Source organism: Hibiscus syriacus, unplaced genomic scaffold (assembly GCF_006381635.1).
Source record: "Hibiscus syriacus cultivar Baekdansim isolate YM2019G1 unplaced genomic scaffold, ASM638163v2 tig00110816_pilon, whole genome shotgun sequence".
NCBI classification, from domain to species: domain Eukaryota; kingdom Viridiplantae; phylum Streptophyta; class Magnoliopsida; order Malvales; family Malvaceae; genus Hibiscus; species Hibiscus syriacus.
In genome coordinates, this window is record NW_024062873.1 from 212882 (window position 1) to 239783 (window position 26902).

Below are 26902 nucleotides of genomic sequence, written 5' to 3' on the forward strand. Positions count from 1 at the left end.
GTGGATTGTATTGCAAATTCGCCTCAGTCGTTGTTGACTGGCGTGAATCTCTTCTTATCTGTGAGTCTCACTGCAGCTCTCTCTTTGGTTTCACGTTCATTTCTAGATTCACTACCCTATTCATTTCGAATTTGTCGTTACACGTTGCTTTTGTGGTTTTTGGTGCTCACTCTCGCACTTGATTGCACTCGACAGCATTTGGGCATTACTTTAGGCGGGACCCTACCAATTGCCGACCAAGAATCAACAAATTAGATTCAACTAAGGACCGGGAACAAAACCGCTGGATCAATTTATTATCTAGATGATTGACACATTTGCATGACTGGTGAGAGGTGCAATAATCTGTCACTGTTAAATTGTTTATGGACTTTTTCTATGTGCTGGTTGCTGAACAAGTTTTTATGTCCACCGCGGCTGCTAAATTCAGATAAGACGAGACGAAGCAAACCAATGTTGGTAATGTGGGATCTCACCGGTGTTGGTGGTATGTGCAGGTGTTTTAGCAGTGCATGTAGTGTTGTCTCGGATTTTGATGTGGATGCAGATTGTGTCATTTTCGGTTTCTTACTTTTGCCTACATTATTATTTCATTCTAATAATATTCTTTTTCCTTGCCCAGAATAGTGCTTGGAACGATACTAACCCAACAAAATACTGCTTGGAACAGTAGGACATGTCTCAAAGGAAAATGAATAATAATAAATAACATGTTTATGTTCTTTGTAAACACCAATTTTTCATTTTACTTAAATTATTATTAAAATTATTATTATTATTATTAAATATTATTATTATATTGTATGTATTATATTATTATTAAATAATTATTATTTACAAACAGGCCCAATGAAAACTGGACCGGCCCAGTTACAAACAAAACTGAACCGGCCCAGTTACAAACAAAACTGAATCGGCCCAGACCAACCAGAAACCCTAAACATTTGGGGTTTCAGCTAGGGTTTCTAAACCCTAGCTCCAGCCGCCGCCTCAAGCTTCCAGTGAGTTCCAGCCGCCCCACGCCAGCTGTCATCTCCACGTTGACACTTCAGCTACCGTCACGCCTCGCCACCACCGAAGGATCCAGAAGACCCAGATGGCCGTCCACGTTGCTGCTCTAAGGGTGAGTCATCACATAGCTCGATGACTCACCGAGGTGCCCCTTCTGTGACCGGTCCGAGAGCCACACCGTCGATGGCTATAAAAGCCAATGTTTCTATTTTTGAGGTTTATGTTGCAAGTGTTTCCTGTTAAGGTAAGTGCTTTTGCATATTAAGATAATAGTTCAGTTAGAGTACGGTTCAAATGTATGTTGTTAAAGTCTGAGTTCTGGTAGAGAAATAGTTAGGCTTGTTAGACTGTTACTCCAATACTCAATATTACCTTTCTATAAATAGAGATGGTTCTCCATTGAGAATATTACAGTTTTTATTGATAAACTCTTGGAGAGTGTTGCATCTCTTTCACATATTGCCTTTGTTATTTGCCTTGAATCTCTTATGTTGTATCTCGATTCTTCGTATTTCTTACACTAGGTTTTGAGATATATATATTCTATGTAACTTTTACGTTTATAGTAAATTATTATTTTTTATTTATAGAGGAGATCATATCAAATCACATCAAATTTTATCTCTTACTGGTGACTAGAGTTGAGGGGAGTGGACAAACGAACCCGGATCCAAATCTTTGGGGGTAAAAGTGGAGTTTAAACAGTGGCAATTGACAATATGGCATTATGGCCACCATTTTGCAGACCCCAATACCTTCTTTCTTGGGTGGAGGTAAGAAGAGGACCTTGCCGATGTCGTGATTTTCTTTAACTAATCTAGGTTTAGGGTTTAGGGTGTACGCACATCCACTACAAACACAACTATTCAAATCCAAAACTTTAAATGAGAAAACACTCCATTTTTACCACTAACGTCACCCCATGCCAATCTCGAAGATGGAATACATTTGTTGTGTTAAGATGACAATATGTCAATGTTGAGATCAATATTTAAATTTTTCAGCAGAGTTGGTTTTGAATGGACGTTGCGCTGAACTGAACCATTAAAAAAGAACATTTTATTCAAAGCACACGATACATGCACGATCCAAGGTTGATGAATATGTGATCACAATACCTTGTTTTCTCGGCAATATTATCCATAATATCATAACTTAATATTGACTAATATCTAATTTACATATGATTAAAAGAACACAGAAAATACAAGCAACCAAAAATCAGTATAATCTCTGACCAGAGCTGAAGCCTAACATAAACCTACAGTACTACAACTTTCATGTTAATATTGTCAGCTTACAATCGAAATTGACGCTACTTTCTACTTTGTATATGCATAAAGAAAGATCAACATCCACCATTATCAGGGCACTAGATCACTGCTGATATCTCCTGCATGCATATTTGCCCAAAAAATGGAAATTTAGAAAAAGAATTTTATGCACACAATAAATCATACAATTTCTAGAAGACTACATGTTCTGAATGCTGCTTCAAACCCTAACAGATTAAGAACAGAACTTTATGTGGGGACTAACTGGCTAACCGTTTCATTGAAACAATTAAAAAAATTTAAGATTCTTACCATGCATGCATTTGATGAAGTGATCGAAATCTGAGAGACTTATTACTCCTTGAACTAAAGGAGATGGCCGTTGATAGACAAAGAATGAAAAGTGGCGACGATCAGGATCATTCTCGGCTTGGCTGTCTCGATTATTCTCAAACACCCTTCTCTGTCATAACATGAAAGTGTATTCTCACCAGCAACGCTCAATCCTCGATCCCAGGCAGAAGTGAGAACCTGTGGCAGAACGTTATAACCTTCAAAACTATATTGCCTACAATTTATGGATTGTTTAATCAGATCACATTTGTTGCGACCTTGTTCGTGTGTGTGTGTATTACTGCTTAACCTTGCAGTCAAGAAATTAATTTCATATCATGATAAATCCAGTGCAAGTGGTTGATCACTTGTAGTTCAATACACTTACCGGAAAAAAGGAAGTACTAGGAAATCACGTTAGTTCACTCCAACCTAATACTTCAAACTTTTAGTTTCAACAGTTGGCTATCATGGTATAAGGGTCAGTTTATTTACTGCGTCATTTTTAATCCACATCATTCACAGGTCCATTCATCTTAGTGAGTCCGAAGTGATATTATTCGCAGACTTGTTAACCTGAACTTTTTAATGTAGTACTACCAACTGGTTTGAGGCCAGATAATACAATCTGCAGCAAAGAATATTCTTGCAAACTGCCTACCTTAATTATAGGGGACAGCATGCAACTAAATGGTTTGAAGAGTTTTCACTTCAATAGATGACAAAAGGAAATATCTATGTAGCTTAAAGTGATTATGGAAGTCATAGCCTCATAGGACATCAGAAAGACACCTGCCAACTCAAACCTTCTGGATCAGCAAATGCTTCATCATTTCCATAACTAATCTGCAACCCATAGCACACAAACTTCATTGTCACAGAATGTTTCTTTAAAACCTCAAACACTGGAGAATATCCATCCTGATTAGTAGGGTTATAATATCCTGCTGTTAGCTCCGCCGCATGACTGGAAGTCTTGTACCACCAGTAAATTGCAGGTATCTGCATGTGAGCATCATAATTAATCCTTTTTATTTTCTCATATTGTGCAAGCTCTAATTAGAGATCATATTCAGGAGCCACGCACTGACCACAATGACATCTATTTTGTTCAGTTCAAAACCATGCAGGTCATTCATCAAAACTATAATAGACGACCACATTAACATAAGAGATTATGCAATTTTCCAGCACTTAAAAATGCACTTTGAATTACCTAATAGCCTGATTCATTTAGACCTGGAACCAGTTAATGACCAGGATAAAATAAAGCACAGGATCCAGGTTCAGTGTTAGAAGGAAATTGCAAAGAGAATGAGAATTGCATGAAAAGTAGTTAAAAATTAATGAGCAACATACTATTTAAGCATTTATTAACAAAGAGACAACAAATGACAAGTCATGCAGATGAACAATATAAAAAGTTAAAATTTAGCTTTCGACAGGCATATTTTGTGCACTACTAGCATACCTTAACAATAATCTTGGTCTCCTCAAAAGCAAGATTCGCTAGAGACAAGACATTATCTGCATGGTCCATTAGTGACTGGGCATACCAATGGAGGAAAAAGTGCCCATAGTAACTATCATAATCACCCCGTTCACAAAAGAATCCCGTTTCATGTGGCCTAGAATTATAATGACCAGCATTATCAGGTCCCCTAGCCCAGAAAGAGTGCCCACGCAATTTAGCAGCTTTCCGTAGATGTTGCTGAAATATTTATCATAACACTGGACAGATTTGATGGAATCAGGTAAATATCGCATGTAGGGTGTGAAATCAAAGAAAAGCAACTCTTCCACTAAAAATATTAATCAGAGAGAGAGAATGCAAAATTTTGAAATGCAATGCAATAAATGATCATTAAACGCTATTTGAACATCATATATATGGTTCTAGGTCCAGCAGAGAATCAGCCGAATTAACAATTTATGAGTTCATTCTGCTTTTAACTTTGAGAAGCATATTTATTTGAAAATTTGGCTTCAGTTGAAGAATACTTAAACTTATATGTACATTGTACACTATTGTGTTAAGAAAGCCAAATTTAACATTTTTTATACTCTTTGAGCTTTTTTCTTTTTAAATATATTCATACAACTTGCATATATATGAATATATGAGTATGCAAGTGTTCTAACTCGAGCTTGATCTTAATGTTAGCTTGATCATGATTGAACCTAATGATGGCCTATCATTTGCATAACAGAAAATCTTGTTCAACTGTATTTCAGAATTTACACCAAAACCTGCAATTTTATATGGAGAAAAGAAACAGAAACATTGAAACACATCGGAGTTAAAGTAACAAATACCTGAAACTCACCGATGCCGGGATACCTCCATCCCATCCTTTCTGAGAAAGAGGGATACCTCAACTCCCCAGATGGTCCAAGTCCAATCTCCACTGCAGAAATAAGACCCTCTGCAAACAAATCATCAAACTCTGTCCTGAAGCTTCTCATGAAATCAAAATAGACCTGCAAATAAATGAAAGTAACACTAAGCAAGACAATCAATACAAGCAAGAGTTTCCCAAGCCAGTTTCTTGGTCCTATGCATCAAAAGTCTAATGCGATGGACATTACTTTGGATGAAACACAGGCGATGATGAAAATTGACTTTTCCAACCAATTGATAAAAATGAGGCTGGTGGTAACTGGTAACTATAAAAATATAATGGCATAGACAAAATTATCAGTTTTTAAATACCTCAACACCAGTTCTTCCATTTAAAACACGTTCTTTGTCAATGCCCCAGGATAATATTCAGTAGTTCTCCTTCCTTCGCGATCATGAAGAAGATATCCTGGTTTTCTTTTCCTATCTCCAAAATCCAGTTGGGTAGGGTGATCAGTACATCAGCAGAATCGGAACTCCCAAACTCATGAAATGCCATTACAACCTTCAAAAGTGAAGAAGAAACTTTAAAGATGCTTCCTACACAAGACCAAAAACCACCTAAGATGACTCCTGAAATTAAAAGGCTACTCCGAAAAATGCAGAATAAAAATTTAGATATGTCAACATTTTGTGCAATTTCCAATATATGTAAAACAAATAGAAATACGTTGATAGAAAACCAATGAAACTTTTGAACAGAAAGCATTATGGAACATATAAAAATGTTTGGTAAAGAATGAACTCGGAACTAAAGACACTTAGAAACAGCTCCAAGAAGACATCAAAAGAGTCATTCCTTCAGGATTCCTAATATGTTTCATTATATAGATATTAAGAAGCTTTAATTCATATAGAAACTGTCTAGAAAGTCATTTTCCCACTACTGCATCAACTCTCAAATAACGTTAAACACCACAGCAGAAATAAAGGAAGGCAAAGGGAAAATGAAATTTATTTAGTTGAAAGCAACCTGTATCTTCATCTTGAATTCTCGGATATTGTTAAATAATTCCGGTAGCCAGACCACATACTTCTGTGGGTTCCAGCACTCAACAATTCCCCACCAACAATCTACAATGACTCCATCTACATTTAAGGAGATCATATGACTTAGCTCCTGTCTAACACCATCAAGATCAGCTAACTGACAAAAGTTGTTGATGACACCTGTCTGACAAAGAACAGAAAAGAGTTGAGTTTCCACAGAAAGAATTTGAAAGTCAATATTAAAAATAACAAGCCAAGAACTGTGCATCCAAACTTATCCATAAAAATATGAAAGAGCAAGCCCTCACCGGAAGCTTTACATAAACAGGAACATATTGGGTGCCTGTAAAGTCATTCTCGTGCTCTGTTGAATGAACATCGTGCATAAGCTGCTTTAATGAATCACCATATCAGACAAAGGGATCCAAAATAAATGGAAATTTGAAAAACATAGAATAACCCTATTGCCAGTTCAAAATGGTATCCAAATCAACAATCGGTATCTATCATTTCAATAATAAGAAGATAAGAAGTTTAAAACATTTTTTATCTTAAATCATGACTATAACCCTAGAATAAATTACTCTTAACAAATCATAGTAGTGACATCATTATAATGGTAGAACGCTCAGGTTGAAGCTCAATAGCAAGGGGTGACGAAGTGAAAGAAAATAATAAGTGGCAATCAATATTTATCTCAAAATTTACCTGATCTGTCTCCAGGCACTCAACCGAGTTGATAGGACTAGCACTTGGATATTTCTCACTCCTTGTATCTCTCCCCGGTATAACAACAGAATCCAGAGATGCTGGAGACAAACTGTCATCAATTCTGACAACAGGCGGCTGACAGTCTAATGTTGCTTTACAGAGCAATTCTTCAAAGAAGTAGCTGATAGTGGACTTTCACCTGACCTCATTGCATATGCTCCCTGAGCATTATGAAAGTTCAAAAACGTATTTGTCACACAAAAATCCAGCACTGATAGCCGCACACAGTAAAATATTATACTATGGATGTCCAGAGAAATTATCAGGATACAGACTAGTAGACTACAGCAAATAACGTACAGATATAAAATGGCCACAAAGGCAAACTTGAAACAGAAACACCAACGATTCAGGAGAAAATTAGAACTAAAAAAAAACACACTTATACAAACCAGGCTTGGTGTTGACACAATTCAATTAGCTTGATAACCATGTATTCATCCCACTTAAGAATTTGGGAATTGGCAAATTATCAGTAATTGCATAGACATTGTAGTCGTACTTTCAAGTCAATTTTTTTATTAGCTGACTAGTCGGATTGAACAGAGCTATGAGGAAACTAGCTAAGGCCGACGACACTAGCCACATGAGATTCAAGTTCCGAGCTAAAACCCCTCAAGTAAAACTATCAGTGAACTCATGCTTGGAAAAGAAGCAGAGAGATCCGAAATAAAGGAACCAAACATCATTAGCAATTACGTTTTTTTTAAAATGTAGTTTAGTTGTTGAAGGAAACAGACCAAATTTTGCTGATGTTGAGGCGGAGGAGAGTGCCTGTAAGTAGTGCCGTCGGGCTCAACGGTCCAACCAGCCTCACGAGCCAAGGCGGCCAGTACATCGTTCATATCAGCACGCGCGGGAAGAGGGAAATTACCGTATTGCCTCAATCCGGCCAGCATACGGCTGGTGATGGCTCGCCTATGCCGTTCCCGAAGCTTTGTCCTTTCCTTTTCTTTCTCCCTCTCACGTTTGCCCTTGCCGGAGGATGGGGAGGCAGTGTTTGCGCCGGAGGATCCAGAGGGATTGCTAGAGGGGTCACAGATGCTGCAGCCGCCGCGGCTGTTGCAGCGAACCTCGAGGTCGCCGGGGCTGAGACTGGGGTTGGGGTTCCATGGTGAGATCTTGCTTGCAGGATTAAGGAAATTTTCAAATGTTCTATATATTCGTCTTGGGTTTGGAGTCAGGAAGTCAGTTAGATGTCCACCATCATCGTCGAGCTTCAATTCACACTTCAACTCAAGTCATTGTCACTCTCTTAATTATTCCTATCATCAAATTGATAGTATATAATTATTATATAAGATTATGATTAAATTAATATCAAAAGCACTTGAAGTCCGTTGGTATTATATTTTCATATTTTAATTTAGAAAATAAATTTAATATAATTATTTGATCAATAATTTTTGACATTAATTATTATATTGTTGACGTGATAATGTGATAATTCACAGTAATAATATAACAGTTCATAATATTAATGTGACAATTCACAATGATTGGTGATATAATAGATGAATTAAATTAATTTTTATAAATTTTGTTCAATAACCAAATTGATTTTTTTCAAAATCATTGGCTTATTTTTTTTTCAAATAAAAATTTTTTTATTTTAAAAAAATTAAATAAACTATCAAAATGTTAAAAAAATAATTTGATCTTCGAACAATACAACAAAGCTAATTTATCACATCTATAATGTCATCTACCACGTCATTAGCCACTATAAAATGTCACGTCAACACCACTAATTACCACGTCAGTACTATAATGATCAATGACAAAAAATATTGATCAAATGGCCTCATTAAATTTATTTCATGAGTTAGAAGATAACATCGCATAAAAAATAATACGATGCCACATTAGATTTTTTCTTTTGAAAATTACAGGCTTAAATTAATAAACTTTATATAATAATAATTAATATTATTATAAATTTATTTGATTATTGGATTAATAAAAAAATCGATTAAGCTAAAAGTGATTACAAAATATTATTGTTCTAAGTATTTCTCAACTATTTGACAATGAACGTTTAAGAACCCGTAATTTTTAGGAAGATCAAGGATTTCTTTAACCAATGAGATAAGACTATTATATCAATAATATTATTAACAATTACTCTCTTCTGTCTCATATTAATCGAGCACATAATTTTAAGAGAAAAGTTTGATCACGCATCAAGTTATATAAAATGAGGCAAGTGATAAATTTATCTCTAAAAAATAATTGATAGATTTATTTTAATATGTGTAAAAAATTGAGACAAGGATAAAAAATATAAAAATTATTATTTGTTGATTTTTTTAATAATACATTTTAAATTATACAATTTTAAAAATCAAAACGGATAAATTTAGTTGGACGGATGAAAGAATATTTAATAACTAGATTAAAAAAATATTTAATAATTATAATAATATCAATCTTATAATTTAATAAATCCATTACGATAGTGGGGTTCGCAATTGAAAACAAAGCTGCTGAACGGGCTTGGAAATTACGCTTTGGGTTTCGGTCTGAGGGGGCCAGCCCAGTTGATGCTGAATCAAATTCAAAAAGAGAAAAAAAAATTTAGTGACCGAAAATGTTTTATAATATACAATTTTAACCAACTTTTTTTTATTTACGAAAATAACCAATAAATTCGCAACGCGAATTCCAATTTCGCAATACAATTTCCAAATACGCAACGCGAATATGTAAATCGCAACATAGTTTTCAAAATCGCGTTGCGATAGTACTGTTTACCTATATCAGTAATTAGCGTTGTGAATTTGAAAATCGCGTTGCGAATTTGAAAATCGCGTTGCGATAGTACTGTTTGCCTATATCGGTAATTCGTGTTGCGATAGTACTGTTTCCTTATGTCGGTAATTAAGTTAGGAAATTGGCGAATTCGATTTGCGAAATTTGCGTTGCGATAGTTGTGTTTACCTATATCGGTAATTAACGTTGTGAATTTGAAAATCGCGTTGCGATAGTATTGTTTACCTATATCGGTAATTAGCGTTACGAATTTGAAAATCGCGATGCGGTAGTACTGTTTACCTATATCGGTAATTAGCGTTGCGAATTTGAAAATCGAGTTGCGGTAGTATTGTTTACCTATATAGATAATTAGCGTTGCGAATTTGAAAATCTCGTTGCGATAGTACTGTTTACCTATATCAATAACTAGCGTTGCGAATTTGAAAATCTCGTTGCAATAGTACTGTTTACCTATATCGGTAATTAGCGTTGTGATTTACATATTATCGTTGCGATTTTGGAACCTGTGTTGCGAAATTAGAGTTCGCGTTGCGAATTTATTGATCATTTTTATAAATTCAAAAAAAATTAATTAAAATCGTATATTATTAAACATTTTCGACTACTAAAATTATTTTCTCATTCAAAAAATCAAAACAACTCAAATATTCGATGATTAATGTCCACATTGATTTTGAACTCGTACAGATATCAATTAGAATATAAAAACTCAAATTTAATTATCATCCCTGCCGATTCTATATAATTGAAAATAAATATCTATTTATTTATTTTGGTGATGATTTTTAAGCAAGTTGACGATTAGTGTTGCGAGGTAGGGATTGGTAGAGCAGTGGATAAATTGAGGGTGGGCCTGGAATTATTTCGCTTTACACAGATGATTTTTGTACTTGCTTTTTCAACCATTTATTTTGCATTTTGAAAAAATAAAATAGCGCTGGCATTTATGAGTGGGCCCTTCATTAATGCATGAAAGCGAATATGAAAATAAAATTACGGGTCCAGTCCCAATCATGTATTGCGACCTCATATTGTGTTGCTACTCGTGCAAGGTGTGACCTTCAATTTCGTTTCATCCACAATTGTATTAATAATTTGGGATCCATCATCCATGTCTTACTTTTTTGAATGGTCAATTTAGCTCAGTGGTAGAGCACAAGGCTCTTAACATTGTAATTGTGAAATCGTGTCTTACTGAGAGTAATTCATAACGGAGGTCTTTCACGGAAATTATTCTCAACCTGACGTTGGGGGCAGCATACTACCTACCTCCCCTTTTATCTCATTACATATGAGAATAGGGTCATGCCTTACTTTTAAGCAAACATTGCAGCGCTTTTTGTTAACCTACACAAATCACTTGCCCGACTTTGATCAAATGAAAATTATACTACGCCAATAATATGTGATTAGCGTCAAATTTTATAAATTTATATTAAAAGGTAAATTATTTTAAAAATTTAAAAAATTATAAACAGATAAAATTCACTTGCCCGTGAATTTATTTAAAAATGTAATGTTTTAAACAAATAAAATAATTATACAAATATAATATTTAAATAATCCGATCATATATGTTGCTATGGGGAAGGAAATCAACTTGCCGATGTTTTAGCGGTGCTAGCAGTCAGGACCGAGCTACTTAGTGGTCAAGGAGGTTCGTCCCTGTTAAAATTTTTATATTTGATAAAATTTTAATTTAATAATATTTGGTTCGTGTAAAAATAATATTTAAAATTAAAAAATATAAAAATATATTAAATATTTAATCAAGTAGGGGTCGAACTAAAGAATGACAAGTTTGTGTTCTCAAATTTTTGGTATAATTACAATTTAAGTCATTGTAATTTTAAATATTAGACAAAATAGAAGTTGTATTTTGAGTTTTTTTTAATTAAGGGTGAATGTAAGGTAATATTTGTACAAAGACTTTCAATTATTTAACAATGAACGCTTATACCCTTACATACGTGTTTGAACTCCATACCTCAAGAATAACAACAATCCCTTAATTACTAAGGTCGATTGGTCCATGATGAATTTCGAATTTAAATACCTAATAAATCTTTATATTTTTTAAAAATAGTATAATATTCGATCCCTACCAATATTTAAGTTTGGTTCCGTCCTACTAGCAGTGTCTAAGAACATGAGCCTTGTTCATGCATAGCCGGATGAAGTGTTGTGGTTTTTGCATGTGATACTGTAGATGTCGCTCTACTGGGATAGTTGCAGCTTACTCAACCGTATTCTCTCTTTCCAACAGAAAAGAATAATAAAGCTATTTTGATTTTAAAAATATAAAAGATTAATACACATTCGAAGACAAAAAAAAGAGATAAAAGTAATTACGATTAAAGTAATAAATATTATTTTTATAAATAATAAAAAGAGTTATCGAAAACTTATTTATAAAATAAATATTTTTTATTATAATTGTTAATGTTCTCAAATATTAATGATTTTAACAAAGTCACGTTGTCATAAAGAAATTGATTTTAATATATATATATATATACACCACAAGAAAGAAAAAATAAATAAATGATAGAAGTAATTATTGTAAATTAGTTAAACATCTTAAAAAATTTTAAAATTGAATTCTCAAAAACTTATTTATAAAAATAAGTATTTTTATTTTAATTATTAAAATCGTTTATAAAAATAATTATTTTTATTTTAATTATTAAAATCGTTTATAAAAATAAGTATTTTTATTTTAATTATTAAAATCGTTAAATGTTAAGCTTGTGATGAGGAAATAAAGGGTAAAATCATCATATGACGATTTTATTCTCAATTTCCCATTACAAGATTTTAATAAAATTGATAAATTCAAATCCAACATATTTAATTAAAACAAATCCAAATTATAAATTTATTAGATTTTTTGTTTCTTCATGACGTCCCCATCCCATTGTTAAAGATATTATATGGGAGTGCGGAGCAGGTGCTTGGGCGGGTGTCTTTCAGTATACGCTTCACTCGCCTGATTGATAAGATTTTGATTCTTTTATTTGTTGTTTATATTTCTTCTAATCACATATGTTCGATTTGAGTGACTAAAAAAATAAAATCAATTTTAAACTAATAAAAATAGTCCAGAAATATGTGTATTACATATTAACATAATGACAAAGCCTACCACGAGGGGTGTCATATAACATTTTTTTTTATTTTTTTTATAAATTTAATATAAAAATACTTAAAATTAAAATAAACATTTTTTTTTTAAATATGATATTTTTAAACATAAATTGACACTCATTGTTTATTTCATCCACTTAAAAAATTATTATTTATAAATTTCACACCTTAAAATAGATTTTAACTTTGTCCTTGTGTTAACACTGACTACAAAACACAATATTCTTTTTAGACATTTAGTCGATTACAATATAATATATATTTCTAAAAATCTTCGATTATTTGATAATAAAAACTCAAACACATGATAATTTTACTTTTGATTTTCTTGTTACAAAATTTTATTAAGATAATCAACGTCTAAATTAATTGTAATTATTATGCCCAATCATAAAAGTAAGGTCTATTGTACTCAACCATTTAACGATGATTAAGGGGTATAAATGGAAGACAACACCCAACTAGTGTTGAAAGTTGTACGGGATTAAAATGCTCCAACCATAAAAGTATGATCTATTGTATTGAACAGAGGGAAGAGAGGACATGCAATCTAAATCCATTTTTAAAATTCATTAATTTAAATATATTTAATTAAGCCATGCAAATTATAAATGTATTGCAATTGTTGTTTTTCCATCACATATCCATCCTACCGATGAAGATATTATTGGAGTGTGGAATTATAAATCTATTTAACATACGATGGATGTTGTTTGTTCACAATTACAATATCACAGTGATGGACGTCTTTTCTTCCTTTCTCTCCACATTACCACCTTCAAAGGAACTCCGGTCTCGACGACGTCGCCAGATCTACTTCACCACCATCTTATGTTCGCCGTTACATTCCTCCGTAAGAATTGAGAAAGCCTCCAACTACCTACACCAACCCACCAAAACTCCACCACCCCAACTTCCAAAAACTCAGCCTCCACCCACCGCCATCATATGCTTCTCCGTCAGCCGTCGCTAAGAAAGAGTAGAGCCAAAGTTGGCCACTATGATATTCAACACATTTGACGACATCATAAAAACTTCATAGACCACCAATCCGGCCTTCAGTCGACCCAGGCACGTCCTCTCCCACAACTTCGCTCCTGTCGATGAGCTTCCTCCTACGCCGTGTGAAGTCATACAAGGATCACTCCCGTCGTGCCTCGACGGTGCATATATTCGTAATGGCCCCAACCCTCAGTCTCCCTCGGGGACCCTACCACCTCTTCGATGGTGATGGTATGCTTCACTCCATTCGAATCTCCAACGGCAACGCCACTTGTGTGTAGCAGATATGTCAAGACTTACAAGTACTCCGTTGAGAAACAAAAATGGTCTCCGGTTCTTCCCAACGTTTTCCGGATTTAACGGCCTAACGGCCGCTGCAACAACGCGGTGCTCTTTCCGCCATCAGGATTCTAACCGGCGAGTTCAATCTGCAAACGGTATTGGCCTTGCAAACACTAGCTTGGCCTTTTTGGGAACCGGCTCTACGCATCGGTGAGTCAGATCTACCTTACTCCATTCGCTTAACATCCACAGGGGACGTAGAAACATTGGGTCGCATTGATTTTGATGGAAAGTTGTTCATGAGCATGACTGCTCACCGAGAAGATAGAAGCCGACACTGGCGAGGCTTTTGCTTTCCGATATGGCCCGTGCCTCCATATCTAACATATTTTACTTTGATGCTAATGGAAATAAGAAACCAGACGTGCCTATATTCTCTATGACCCGTCCGTCTTTCTCCATGACTTTGCAATTACAAACAAGTATGCAATATTTGCGGATATACAGATAGGAATGAACCCCATGGACATGATCTTTGGAGGTGGATCTCCGGTGGGTGCAGACCCGGCTAAAGTACCTAGAATCGGAGTCATCCTCGATACGCAAAAGATGAGTCCGAAATGAGGTGGTTCGACGTTCCTGGTTTCAACCTAATACACGCCATCAATGCATGGGACGAAGATGATGGGAACGCCATAGTCATGCTGGCACCCAACATTCTATCAGTAGAGCATACCATGGAGAGAATGGAGCTTGTTCATGCTTTAGTGGAGAAGGTGAGAATCGACTTAAGAACAGGGATAGTGACAAGGCATCCAGTTTCAGCAAGAAATCTGGACTTCGCAGTATGAACCAGCTTATGTTGCTAAGAAGAACAAATATGTACGCTGCGGTAGGGGACCCATGCCGAAAATAGCAGGGGTGGTGAAATTGGAACAGAAACAACAGCAAGCCAAACAAAACCCAAATAGCAACAAATCAAAAGCAAAGAGAAATAGAGGGAGAAAACTTACCACCGAGGAAGCTACGCCATCGTCAGAACCTCCACACGCCGCAAAAGAAATTGAAATACCGAGAGTATTTCTGTAGATCTAGGTAACTACAAGGCTTTTTAGAGAAAAAGGACATCGGATTCGTCTTTAGGACGTTCGGATCTTTATTTTGGGAATTTTGAAATTTTCCGGCCACCGGCAGCGGTAGTCGGCGGTGGTTGCCGACGCCGGAGCACGACTGCCGGCCGGTGGCCTCTCTCTCAGTTTTAGAGAGAAGCGAGAGAATTCTGGCTCTCTCTCATTTTTGAGAGAGAAGAAGGAGAGAAGAATGAGGCTGCTGGCCCTTCGGGCCAGCTATGAAGGGGTATATATATCCCTTCCCGAACGACGTCGTTTTGGGAAGGGGTATATGCGTAATTTACATGTATGGTTAAACCCTTTCCGTAGCCATTCGAGTTTTGTAATTATTCATTTTAGTCACTGAAATTAACATCTGAACGTTCTAATTCAGTCTTCGAATTTTATTTTATTATGTTTTAGTCCTTACCTGCATCATACATATATTTAGGTTAAATGCCTTATTTAGTCCTTCATAATTTTTATAATTTATTTTTTAACCCAAATTAATTAAATAAGGTTAAATTACATTATTAGCACTAAGTTTTTTATTAATTCGAATTATGCCCTTCAATTTTGATATTTTACTTTTTTAGTCACCAATATTTTGTTTCTTTTCACTTTGATCCTGATTTTTTTATATATTTTGCAATTTAATATTATTGCTTTTAAATTTATTTTAAATATTATTTATTTATAATATTATTGTTTTATTACTTTTATATTATTATTTTCATATTAGTCACATAAATATATATATATATATATATATTTTTTAAATAATAATGTTTATTTATTTTCAATATCAAAGAAAAGGGCAGTCTTAATACAACTGGATGTCCTATTCTGGTATTTTAAATAATTAAATATTATAAAAATAATAATTTAGTTTTATTTAAATTATTTAAATTTTAATATTTATTTTTATTTATTAATATCGAAGAAAAGAGCTGTCTTAAGGTACCTAAAAGCCCTTTTATGATATTTTTGAATAAATAAATATTTTACTATATTAAAATAAATTTTTATTATCTTAAGAAAATGTTTTAGTCATTTATTTATTTTTTAATATCGAAGAAAAGAGCTGTCTTAAGGCACCTAAAAGTCATTTTCTGATATTTCTAAATAAATAAATATTTTTATAACTTTTCTGATATTTCTAAATAAATAAATATTTTTATAAATATATTTAAATTAATATATTTTCTTAAAAATTATAGTAATAAAATTTGAAATAATAGGATTATGAATCAAATATATTTTTGAATTTTTAAAATTTTTAACAGAGACAATTTATAATTAAAAAGTACTAAATTTGGGCGTTGTAGGGGTGTTAATCCTTCCCTAAACGTAACCGACCACGAATCCCTTTTTATTTCTAAAAAGAATGAATTTTTGGTTAAAACGCAGATCATTTTATCTTTTAACTGATGTTTTCTTAAAAACTCTTTTAAAAGATAATTTTTAGGTATTCGACCTACCTGACCCAAAAGGTCGATGGCGACTCCCAAATTATTTTAAACCATTTATTCACCATCACTTTTCCAGCCAAGTATAAAAAATTCGTGTCCGGGCGAAAACCGGTTACGACTGTTCTTCATAGAATTTAAAAAACAAACCATGATTTATTTATTCGCTTTGACATATAAATTTGTAAATCACTACCAAAACTTTTTGCCAAAAAGTGCACTCTTCTTTCACTTCTTCCCCCTAAATTTTCCATGCTTCCCATGCTTGACTTTTCCACCATGATGTCCATAAGCAACATGTCCTAACACACATAGTTACGAATATATTTAGTGATTTTCATAAAATTTACTAGATTAACAAAAAAAACGATTCTATTTTTATTCTCTAATCATTCTCTTACCTGAATGAGAAGCTCCTGGATAACCATGTGAGGGGTGTGCACCTTGAGGATAGCCTCCTGGTGGATAGCCTTGAGGTGGATAACCAGCTGATGGATAACCAGCTGGTGGATAGCCTTGAGGAGGATATCCTCCATATGGAGGATGTTCTGCATTAGGAGGATATGTTCCGGGAGGTGGATATCCTCCAGGAGGGAGATACCCTCCAGGAGGTGGAGCGTATGCACCGGGTGGATATCCTCCGGGAGGATAGTGTCCTCCATGACCATGTTTATGTTTATGCTTACCTTTACCCTTCTTTCCCATGTTTTTTTTTCAATCGATCAAGAATAAGTCTTACAAAAATAATGTGAGATTGTACTGTTAGTCGGAATAAAATCATTTAATAAAATTTGGATTTTATAGCTTTAGTGGATTAACTACATATTCAACAATTAAGGAGATATTTACGTTGTTTTTTGAATACGTAATTGATGTTGTGAAGAAAAACACGGCAATGTCTGATATTTTTAACGTAAAAATATCATATAACATTATTTCTATAATTATTTATTTAAATACAATCTACAGTTGCTATTTATAAATAGACTATTTATTAAAATAAATTTGGACTAAACCTACACATAATAAGACTGTTGCACAACTAGGGTTTGTGCTTCGGCACGTCTGTAGGCATATTTATGCACTTGGATGGACAAATGACAGTTCTGACTTAAAGATTTAACCTTATCCTTTAAGCCATTATGTAAAGCAGCAAAGATGCAAGTCTCTGTTTTAGAAGTTTAGAAATCTTAGTTTCACTAATGCTGTTTGCATAACAAAATAAACATTTAGATATTAATAAAAGAGGAGAATTTTCATTAACAACTTAGTATTTAACTCTAATTTTTGTTATCTATTTATAAGAATAGTTTATTGATTACAAAGAAAACATATTTAGTATATTTTTTTTACTATTAAACATAAAAGAAAATATATTTCCTACTTTCAATCAAATTAATTAATGTTTCTATTTTTGAGGTTTATGTTGCAAGTGTTTCCTGTTAAGGTAAGTGCTTTTGCATATTAAGATAATAGTTCAGTTAGAGTACGGTTCAAAATGTATGTTGTTAAAGTCTGAGTTCTGGTAGAGAAATAGTTAGGTTTGTTAGACTGTTACTCCAATACTCAATATTACCTTTCTATAAATAGAGATGGTTCTCCATTGAGAATATTACAGTTTTTATTGATAAACTCTGGAGAGTGTTGCATCTCTTTCACATATTGCCTTTGTTATTTGCCTTGAATCTCTTATGTTGTATCTCGATTCTTCGTATTTCTTACACTAGGTTTTGAGATATATATATTCTACGTAATTTTTACGTTTATAGTAAATTATTATTTTTTATTTATAGAGGAGATCATATCAAATCACATCAAATTTTATCTCTTACTGGTGACTAGAGTTGAGGGGAGTGGACAAACGAACCCGGATCCAAATCTTTGGGGGTAAAAGTGGAGTTTAAACAGTGGCAATTGACAATATGGCATTATGGCCACCATTTTGCAGACCCCAATACCTTCTTTCTTGGGTGGAGGTAAGAAGAGGACCTTGCCGATGTCGTGATTTTCTTTAACTAATCTAGGTTTAGGGTTTAGGGTGTACGCACATCCACTACAAACACAACTATTCAAATCCAAAACTTTAAATGAGAAAACACTCCATTTTTACCACTAACGTCACCCCATGCCAATCTCGAAGATGGAATACATTTGTTGTGTTAAGATGACAATATGTCAATGTTGAGATCAATATTTAAATTTTTCAGCAGAGTTGGTTTTGAATGGACGTTGCGCTGAACTGAACCATTAAAAAAGAACATTTTATTCAAAGCACACGCATACATGCACGATCCAAGGTTGATGAATATGTGATCACAATACCTTGTTTCTCGGCAATATTATCCATAATATCATAACTTAATATTGACTAATATCTAATTCTACATATGATTAAAAGAACACAGAAAATACAAGCAACCAAAAATCAGTATAATCTCTGACCAGAGCTGAAGCCTAACATAAACCTACAGTACTACAACTTTCATGTTAATATTGTCAGCTTACAATCGAAATTGACGCTACTTTCTACTTTGTATATGCATAAAGAAAGATCAACATCCACCATTATCAGGGCACTAGATCACTGCTGATATCTCCTGCATGCATATTTGCCCAAATAATGGAAATTTAGAAAAAGAATTTTATGCACACAATAAATCATACAATTTCTAGAAGACTACATGTTCTGAATGCTGCTTCAAACCCTAACAGATTAAGAACAGAACTTTATGTGGGGACTAACTGGCTAACCGTTTCATTGAATCAATTAAAAAGATTTAAGATTCTTACCATGCATGCATTTGATGAAGTGATCGAAATCTGAGAGACTTATTACTCCTTGAACTAAAGGAGATGGCCGTTGATAGACAAAGAATGAAAAGTGGCGACGATCAGGATCATTTCTCGGCTTGGCTGTCTCGATTATTCTCAAACACCCTTCTCTGTCATAACATGAAAGTGTATTCTCACCAGCAACGCTCAATCCTCGATCCCAGGCAGAAGTGAGAACCTGTGGCAGAACGTTATAACCTTCAAAACTATATTGCCTACAATTTATGGATTGGTTTAATCAGATCACATTTGTTGCGACCTTGTTCGTGTGTGTGTGTATTACTGCTTAACCTTGCAGTCAAGAAATTAATTTCATATCATGATAAATCCAGTGCAAGTGGTTGATCACTTGTAGTTCAATACACTTACCGGAAAAAAGGAAGTACTAGGAAATCACGTTAGTTCACTCCAACCTAATACTTCAAACTTTTAGTTTCAACAGTTGGCTATCATGGTATAAGGGTCAGTTTATTTACTGCGTCATTTTTAATCCACATCATTCACAGGTCCATTCATCTTAGTGAGTCCGAAGTGATATTATTCGCAGACTTGTTAACCTGAACTTTTTAATGTAGTACTACCAACTGGTTTGAGGCCAGATAATACAATCTGCAGCAAAGAATATTCTTGCAAACCTGCCTATCCTTAATATTATAGGCTGGACAGCATGCAACTAAATGGTTTGAAGAGTTTTCACTTCAATAGATGACAAAAGGAAATATCTATGTAGCTTAAAGTGATTATGGAAGTCATAGCCTCATAGGACATCAGAAAGACACACCTGCCAACTCAAACCTTCTGGATCAGCAAATGCTTCATCATTTCCATAACTACATATCTGCAACCCATAGCACACAAACTTCATTGTCACAGAATGTTTCTTTAAAACCTCAAACACTGGAGAATATCCATCCTGATTAGTAGGGTTATAATATCCTGCTGTTAGCTCCGCCGCATGACTGGAAGTCTTGTACCACCAGTAAATTGCAGGTATCTGCATGTTAGCATCATAAATTAATCCTTTTTATTTTCTCATATTGTGCAAGCTCTAATTAGAGATCATATTCAGGAGCCACGCACTGACCACAATGACATCTATTTTGTTTCAGTTCAAAAACCATGCAGGTCATTCATCAAAACTATAATAGACGACCACATTTTAACATAAGAGATTATGCAATTTTCCAGCACTTAAAAATGCACTTTGAATTACCTAATAGCCTGATTCATTTAGACCTGGAACCAGTTAATGACCAGGATAAAATAAAGCACAGGATCCAGGTTCAGTGTTAGAAGGAAATTGCAAAGAGAATGAGAATTGCATGAAAAGTAGTTAAAAATTAATGAGCAACATACTATTTAAGCATTTATTAACAAAGAGACAACAAATGACAAGTCATGCAGATGAACAATATAAAAAGTTAAAATTTAGCTTTCGACAGGCATATTTTGTGCACTACTAGCATACCTTAACAATAATCTTGGTCTCCTCAAAAGCAAGATTCGCTAGAGACAAGACATTATCTGCATGGTCCATTAGTGACTGGGCATACCAATGGAGGAAAAAGCGCCCATAGTAACTATCATAATCACCCCGTTCACAAAAGAATCCCGTTTCATGTGGCCTAGAATTATAATGACCAGCATTATCAGGTCCCCTAGCCCAGAAAGAGTGCCCACGCAATTTAGCAGCTTTCCGTAGATGTTGCTGCAAATATTTATCATAACACTGGACAGATTTGATGGAATCAGGTAAATGTCGCATGTAGGGATGTGAAATCAAAGAAAAGCAACTCTTCCACTAAAAATATTAATCAGAGAGAGAGAATGCAAAATTTTGAAATGCAATGCAATAAATGATCATTAAACGCTATTTGAACATCATATATATGGTTCTAGGTCCAGCAGAGAATCAGCCGAATTAACAATTTATGAGTTCATTCTGCTTTTAACTTTGAGAAGCATATTTATTTGAAAATTTGGCTTCAGTTGAAGAATACTTAAACTTATATGTACATTGTACACTATTGTGTTAAGAAAGCCAAATTTAACATTTTTTATACTCTTTGAGCTTTTTTCTTTTTAAATATATTCATACAACTTGCATATATATGAATATATGAGTATGCAAGTGTTCTAACTCGAGCTTGATCTTAATGTTAGCTTGATCATGATTGAACCTAATGATGGCCTATCATTTGCATAACAGAAAAGACTTGTTCAACTGTATTTCAGAATTTACACCAAAACCTGCAATTTTATATGGAGAAAAGAAACAGAAACATTGAAACACATCGGAGTTAAAGTTAACAAATACCTGAAACTCACCGATGCCGGGATACCTCCATCCCATCCTTTCTGAGAAAGAGGGATACCTCAACTCCCCAGATGGTCCAAGTCCAATCTCCACTGCAGAAATAAGACCCTCTGCAAACAAATCATCAAACTCTGTCCTGAAGCTTCTCATGAAATCAAAATAGACCTGCAAATAAATGAAAGTAACACTAAGCAAGACAATCAATACAAGCAAGAGTTTCCCAAGCCAGTTTCTTGGTCCTATGCATCAAAAGTCTAATGCGATGGACATTACTTTGGATGAAACACAGGCGATGATGAAAATTGACTTTTCCAACCAATTGATAAAAATGAGGCTGGTGGTAACTGGTAACTATAAAAATATAATGGCATAGACAAAATTATCAGTTTTTAAATACCTCAACACCAGTTCTTCCATTTAAAACACGTTCTTTGTCAATGCCCCAGGATAAATATTCAGTAGTTCTCCTTCCTTCGCGATCAGTGAAGAAGATATCCTGGTTTTCTTTTCCTATCTCCAAAATCCAGTTGGGTAGGGGGATCAGTACATCAGCAGAATCGGTACTCCCATACTCATGAAATGCCATTACAACCTTCAAAAGTGAAGAAGAAACTTTAAAGATGCTTCCTACACAAGACCAAAAACCACCTAAGATGACTCCTGAAATTAAAAGGCTACTCCGAAAAATGCAGAATAAAAATTTAGATATGTCAACATTTTGTGCAATTTCCAATATAAGAAGAAATATATGTAAAACAAATAGAAATACGTTGATAGAAAACCAATGAAACTTTTGAACAGAAAGCATTATGGAACATATAAAAATATGTTTGGTAAAGAATGAACTCGGAACTAAAGACACTTAGAAACAGCTCCAAGAAGACATCAAAAGAGTCATTCCTTCAGGATTCCTAATATGTTTCATTATATAGATATTAAGAAGCTTTAATTCATATAGAAACTGTCTAGAAAGTCATTTTCCCACTACTACATCAACTCTCAAATAACGTTAAACACCTACAGCAGAATATAAAGGAAGGCAAAGGGAAAATGAAATTTATTTAGTTGAAAGCAACCTGTATCTTCATCTTGAATTCTCGGATATTGTTAAATAATTCCCGGTAGCCAGACCACACATACTTCTGTGGGTTCCAGCACTCAACAATTCCCCACCAACAATCTACAATGACTCCATCTACATTTAAGGAGATCATATGACTTAGCTCCTGTCTAACACCATCAAGATCAGCTAACTGACAAAAGTTGTTGATGACACCTGTCTGACAAAGAACAGAAAAGAGTTGAGTTTCCACAGAAAGAATTTGAAAGTCAATATTAAAAATAACAAGCCAAGAACTGTGCATCCAAACTTATCCATAAAAATATGAAAGAGCAAGCCCTCACCGGAAGCTTTACATAAACAGGAACATATTGGGTGCCTGTAAAGTCATTCTCGTGCTCTGTTGAATGAACATCGTGCATAAGCTGCTTTAATGAATCCCCATATCAGACATATTTATAATGTTAAGGAATCCAAAATAAATGGAAATTTGAAAAACATAGAATAACCCTATTGCCAGTTCAAAATGGTATCCAAATCAACAATCGGTATCTATCATTTCAATAATAAGAAGATTTAACAACATTTTTTATCTTAAATCATGACTATAACCCTAGAATAAATTACTCTTAACAAATCATAGTAGTGACATCATTATAATGGTAGAACGCTCAGGTTGAAGCTCAAATAGCAAAGGGGTGACGAAAGTGAAAGAAAAGAATAAGAAGCAATCAATATTTATCTCAAAATTTACCTGATCTGTCTCCAGGCACTCAACCGAGTTGATAGGACTAGCACTTGGATATTTCTCACTCCTTGTATCTCTCCCCGGTATAACAACAGAATCCAGAGATGCTGGAGACAAACTGTCATCAATTCTGACAACAGGCGGCTGACAGTCTAATGTTGCTTTAACAGAGCAATTCTTCAAAGAAGTAGCTGATAGTGGACTTTCACCTGACCTCATTGCATATGCTCCCTGAGCATTATGAAAGTTCAAAACGTATTTGTCACACAGAAAAATCCAGCACTGATAGCCGCACACAGTAAAATATTTATACTATGGATGTCCAGAGAAATTATCAGGATACAGACTAGTAGACTACAGCAAATAACGTACAGATATAAAATGGCCACAAAGGCAAACTTGAAACAGAAACACCAACGATTCAGGAGAAAATTAGAACTAAAAAAAACACACTTATACAAACCAGGCTTGGTGTTGACACAATTCAATTAGCTTGATAACCATGTATTCATCCCACTTAAGAATTTGGGAATTGGCAAATTATCAGTAATTGCATAGACATTGTAGTCGTACTTTCAAGTCAATTTTTTTTATTAGCTGACTAGTCGGATTGAACAGAGCTATGAGGAAACTAGCTAAGGCCGACGACACTAGCCACATGAGATTCAAGTCTTCCGAGCTAAAACCCCTCAAGTAAAACTATCAGTGAACTCATGCTTGGAAAAGAAGCAGAGAGATCCGAAATAAAGGAACCAAACATCATTAGCAATTACGTTTTTTTTAAAATGTAGTTTAGTTGTTGAAGGAAACAGACCAAATTTTGCTGATGTTGAGGCGGAGGAGAGTGCCTGTAAGTAGTGCCGTCGGGCTCAACGGTCCAACCAGCCTCACGAGCCAAGGCGGCCAGTACATCGTTCATATCAGCACGCGCGGGAAGAGGGAAATTACCGTATTGCCTCAATCCGGCCAGCATACGGCTGGTGATGGCTCGCCTATGCCGTTCCCGAAGCTTTGTCCTTTCCTTTTCTTTCTCCCTCTCACGTTTGCCCTTGCCGGAGGATGGGGAGGCAGTGTTTGCGCCGGAGGATCCAGAGGGATTGCTAGAGGGGCTCACAGATGCTGCAGCCGCCGCGGCTGTTGCAGCGAACCCTCGAGGTCGCCGGGGCTGAGACTGGGGTTGGGGTTCCATGGTGAGATCTTGCTTGCAGGATTAAGGAAATTTTCAAATGTTCTATATATTCGTCTTGGGTTTGGAGTCAGGAAGTCAGTTAGATGTCCACCATCATCGTCGAGCTTCAATTCACACTTCAACTCAAGTCATTGTCACTCTCTTAATTATTCCTATCATCAAATTGATAGTATATAATTATTATATAAGATTATGATTAAATTAAGATCAAAAGCACTTGAAGTCCGTTGGTATTATATTTTTATATTTTAATTTAGAAAATAAATTTAATATAATTATTTGATCAATAATTTTTATCATTAATTATTATATTGTTGACGTGATAATGTGATAATTCACAGTAATAATATAACAGTTCATAATATTAATGTGATAATTCACAATGATTGGTGATATAATAGATGAATTAAATTATTTTTTATAAATTTTGTTCAATAACCAAATTGATTTTTTTTCAAAATCATTGGCTTATTTATTTTTCAAATAAAAATATTTTTATTTTAAAAAAATTAAATAAACTATCAAAATGTTAAAAAAATAATTTGATCTTCGAACAATACAACAAAGCTAATTTATCACATCTATAATGTCATCTACCACGTCATTAGCCACTATAAAATGTCACGTCAATACCACTAATTACCACGTCAGTACTATAATGATCAATGACAAAAAATATTGATCAAATGGCCTCATTAAATTTATTTCATGAGTTAGAATATAACATCGCATAAAAAATAATACGATGCCACATTAGATTTTTTCTTTTGAAAATTTCAGGCTTAAATTAATAAACTTTATATAATAAATAATTAATATATTATTATATAAATTTATTTGATTATTGGATTAATAAAAAAATTGATTAAGCTAAAAGTGATTACAAAGTAGTATTGTTCTAAGTATTTCTCAACTATTTGACAATGAACGTTCAAGAACTCGTAATTTTTAGGAAGATCAACGATTTCTTTAACCAATAAGATAAGACTATTATATCAATAATATTATTAACAATTACTCTCTTCTGTCTCATAATTTTTGTCTCATATTAATCAAGCACATAATTTTAAGAGAAAAGTTTGATCACGTATTAAGTTATATAAAATGAGGCAAGTGATAAATTTATCTCTAAAATATAATTGATAGATTTATTTTAATATGTGTAAAAAATTGAGACAAGGATAAAAAAATATAAAAATTATTATTTGTTGATTTTCTAATAATACATTTTGAATTATACAATTTTAAAAATCAAAACGGATAAATTTAGTAGGACGGATGAAATAATATTTAATAACTAGATTAAAAAAATATTTAATAATTATAATAAAATCAATCTTATAATTTAATAAATCCATTACGATAGTGGGGTTCGCAATTGAAAACAAAGCTGTTGAACGGGCTTGGAAATTACGCTTTGGGTTTTGGTCTGAGGGGGCCAGCCCAGTTGATGCTGAATCAAATTCAAAAAGAGAAAATTTGACTGATCGAAAATGTCTTATAATATACGATTTTAACTAATTTTTTTTGGATTTGCGAAAATGACCAATAAATTCGCAACGCGAACTCCAATTTCGCAACACAGTTTTCAAATATGCAACGCGAATATGTAAATCGAAATACAGTTTCCAAAATCGCGTTGTGATAGTACTGTTTACCTATATCAGAATTAGCGTTGTGAATTTAAAAATCGCGTTGCGATAGTACTGTTTACCTATATCGGTAATTCGCGTTGCGATAGTACTGTTTCCTTATGTCGGTAATTAAGTTACGAAATTGGCGAATTCGATTTGCGAAATTTGCGTTGCGATAGTTGTATTTACCTATATCGGTAATTAGCGTTGCGAATTTGAAAATCGCGTTGCGATAGTATTGTTTACCTATATCGGTAATTAGCATTGCGAATTTGAAAATCGCGATGCGGTAGTACTGTTTACCTATGTCGGTAATTAGCGTTGCGAATTTGAAAATCGAGTTGCGGTAGTACTGTTTACCTATATAGATAATTAGCGTTGCGAATTTGAAAATCTCGTTGCGATAGTACTGTTTACCTATATCAATAATTAGCGTTGCGAATTTGAAAATCTCGTTGTAATAGTATTGTTTACCTATATCGGTAATTAGCGTTATGATTTACATATTATCATTGCGATTTTGGAACCTGTGTTGCGAAATTAGAGTTCGCGTTGCGA

The 26902-nt window shown here is 34.1% G+C and overlaps 1 protein-coding gene and 2 pseudogenes across 2 annotated transcripts; 1 reads left to right on the forward strand and 2 right to left on the reverse strand.

Moving 5' to 3' along the window:
* Window positions 1-2307: 2307 nt before the first annotated feature.
* Window positions 2308-8001, reverse strand: LOC120141926 (annotated as a pseudogene).
* Window positions 8002-13441: 5440 nt separating this feature from the next.
* LOC120141913 lies at window positions 13442-15075 on the forward strand (annotated as a pseudogene).
* A 3824-nt stretch (window positions 15076-18899) lies between these two features.
* Window positions 18900-24823, reverse strand: LOC120141964 (beta-amylase 8-like). 2 transcript variants are annotated; one of them, XM_039156727.1, is made up of 10 exons: window positions 24336-24823; window positions 23528-23752; window positions 23118-23198; window positions 22790-22993; window positions 22111-22305; window positions 21714-21878; window positions 20865-21104; window positions 20178-20390; window positions 19355-19574; window positions 18900-19161 (listed from the first exon to the last, which is right to left on the reverse strand). In XM_039156727.1, the coding sequence occupies exons 1-10, from the start codon at window positions 24708-24710 to the stop codon at window positions 19133-19135; spliced, it is 1947 nt and encodes a 648-aa protein (XP_039012658.1). In that variant the 5' UTR covers window positions 24711-24823; the 3' UTR covers window positions 18900-19132. The 2 variants fall into 2 exon arrangements, with proteins under 2 accessions (XP_039012658.1, XP_039012657.1); XM_039156726.1 differs by having other exon boundaries at window positions 20865-21125.
* Window positions 24824-26902: the final 2079 nt, after the last annotated feature.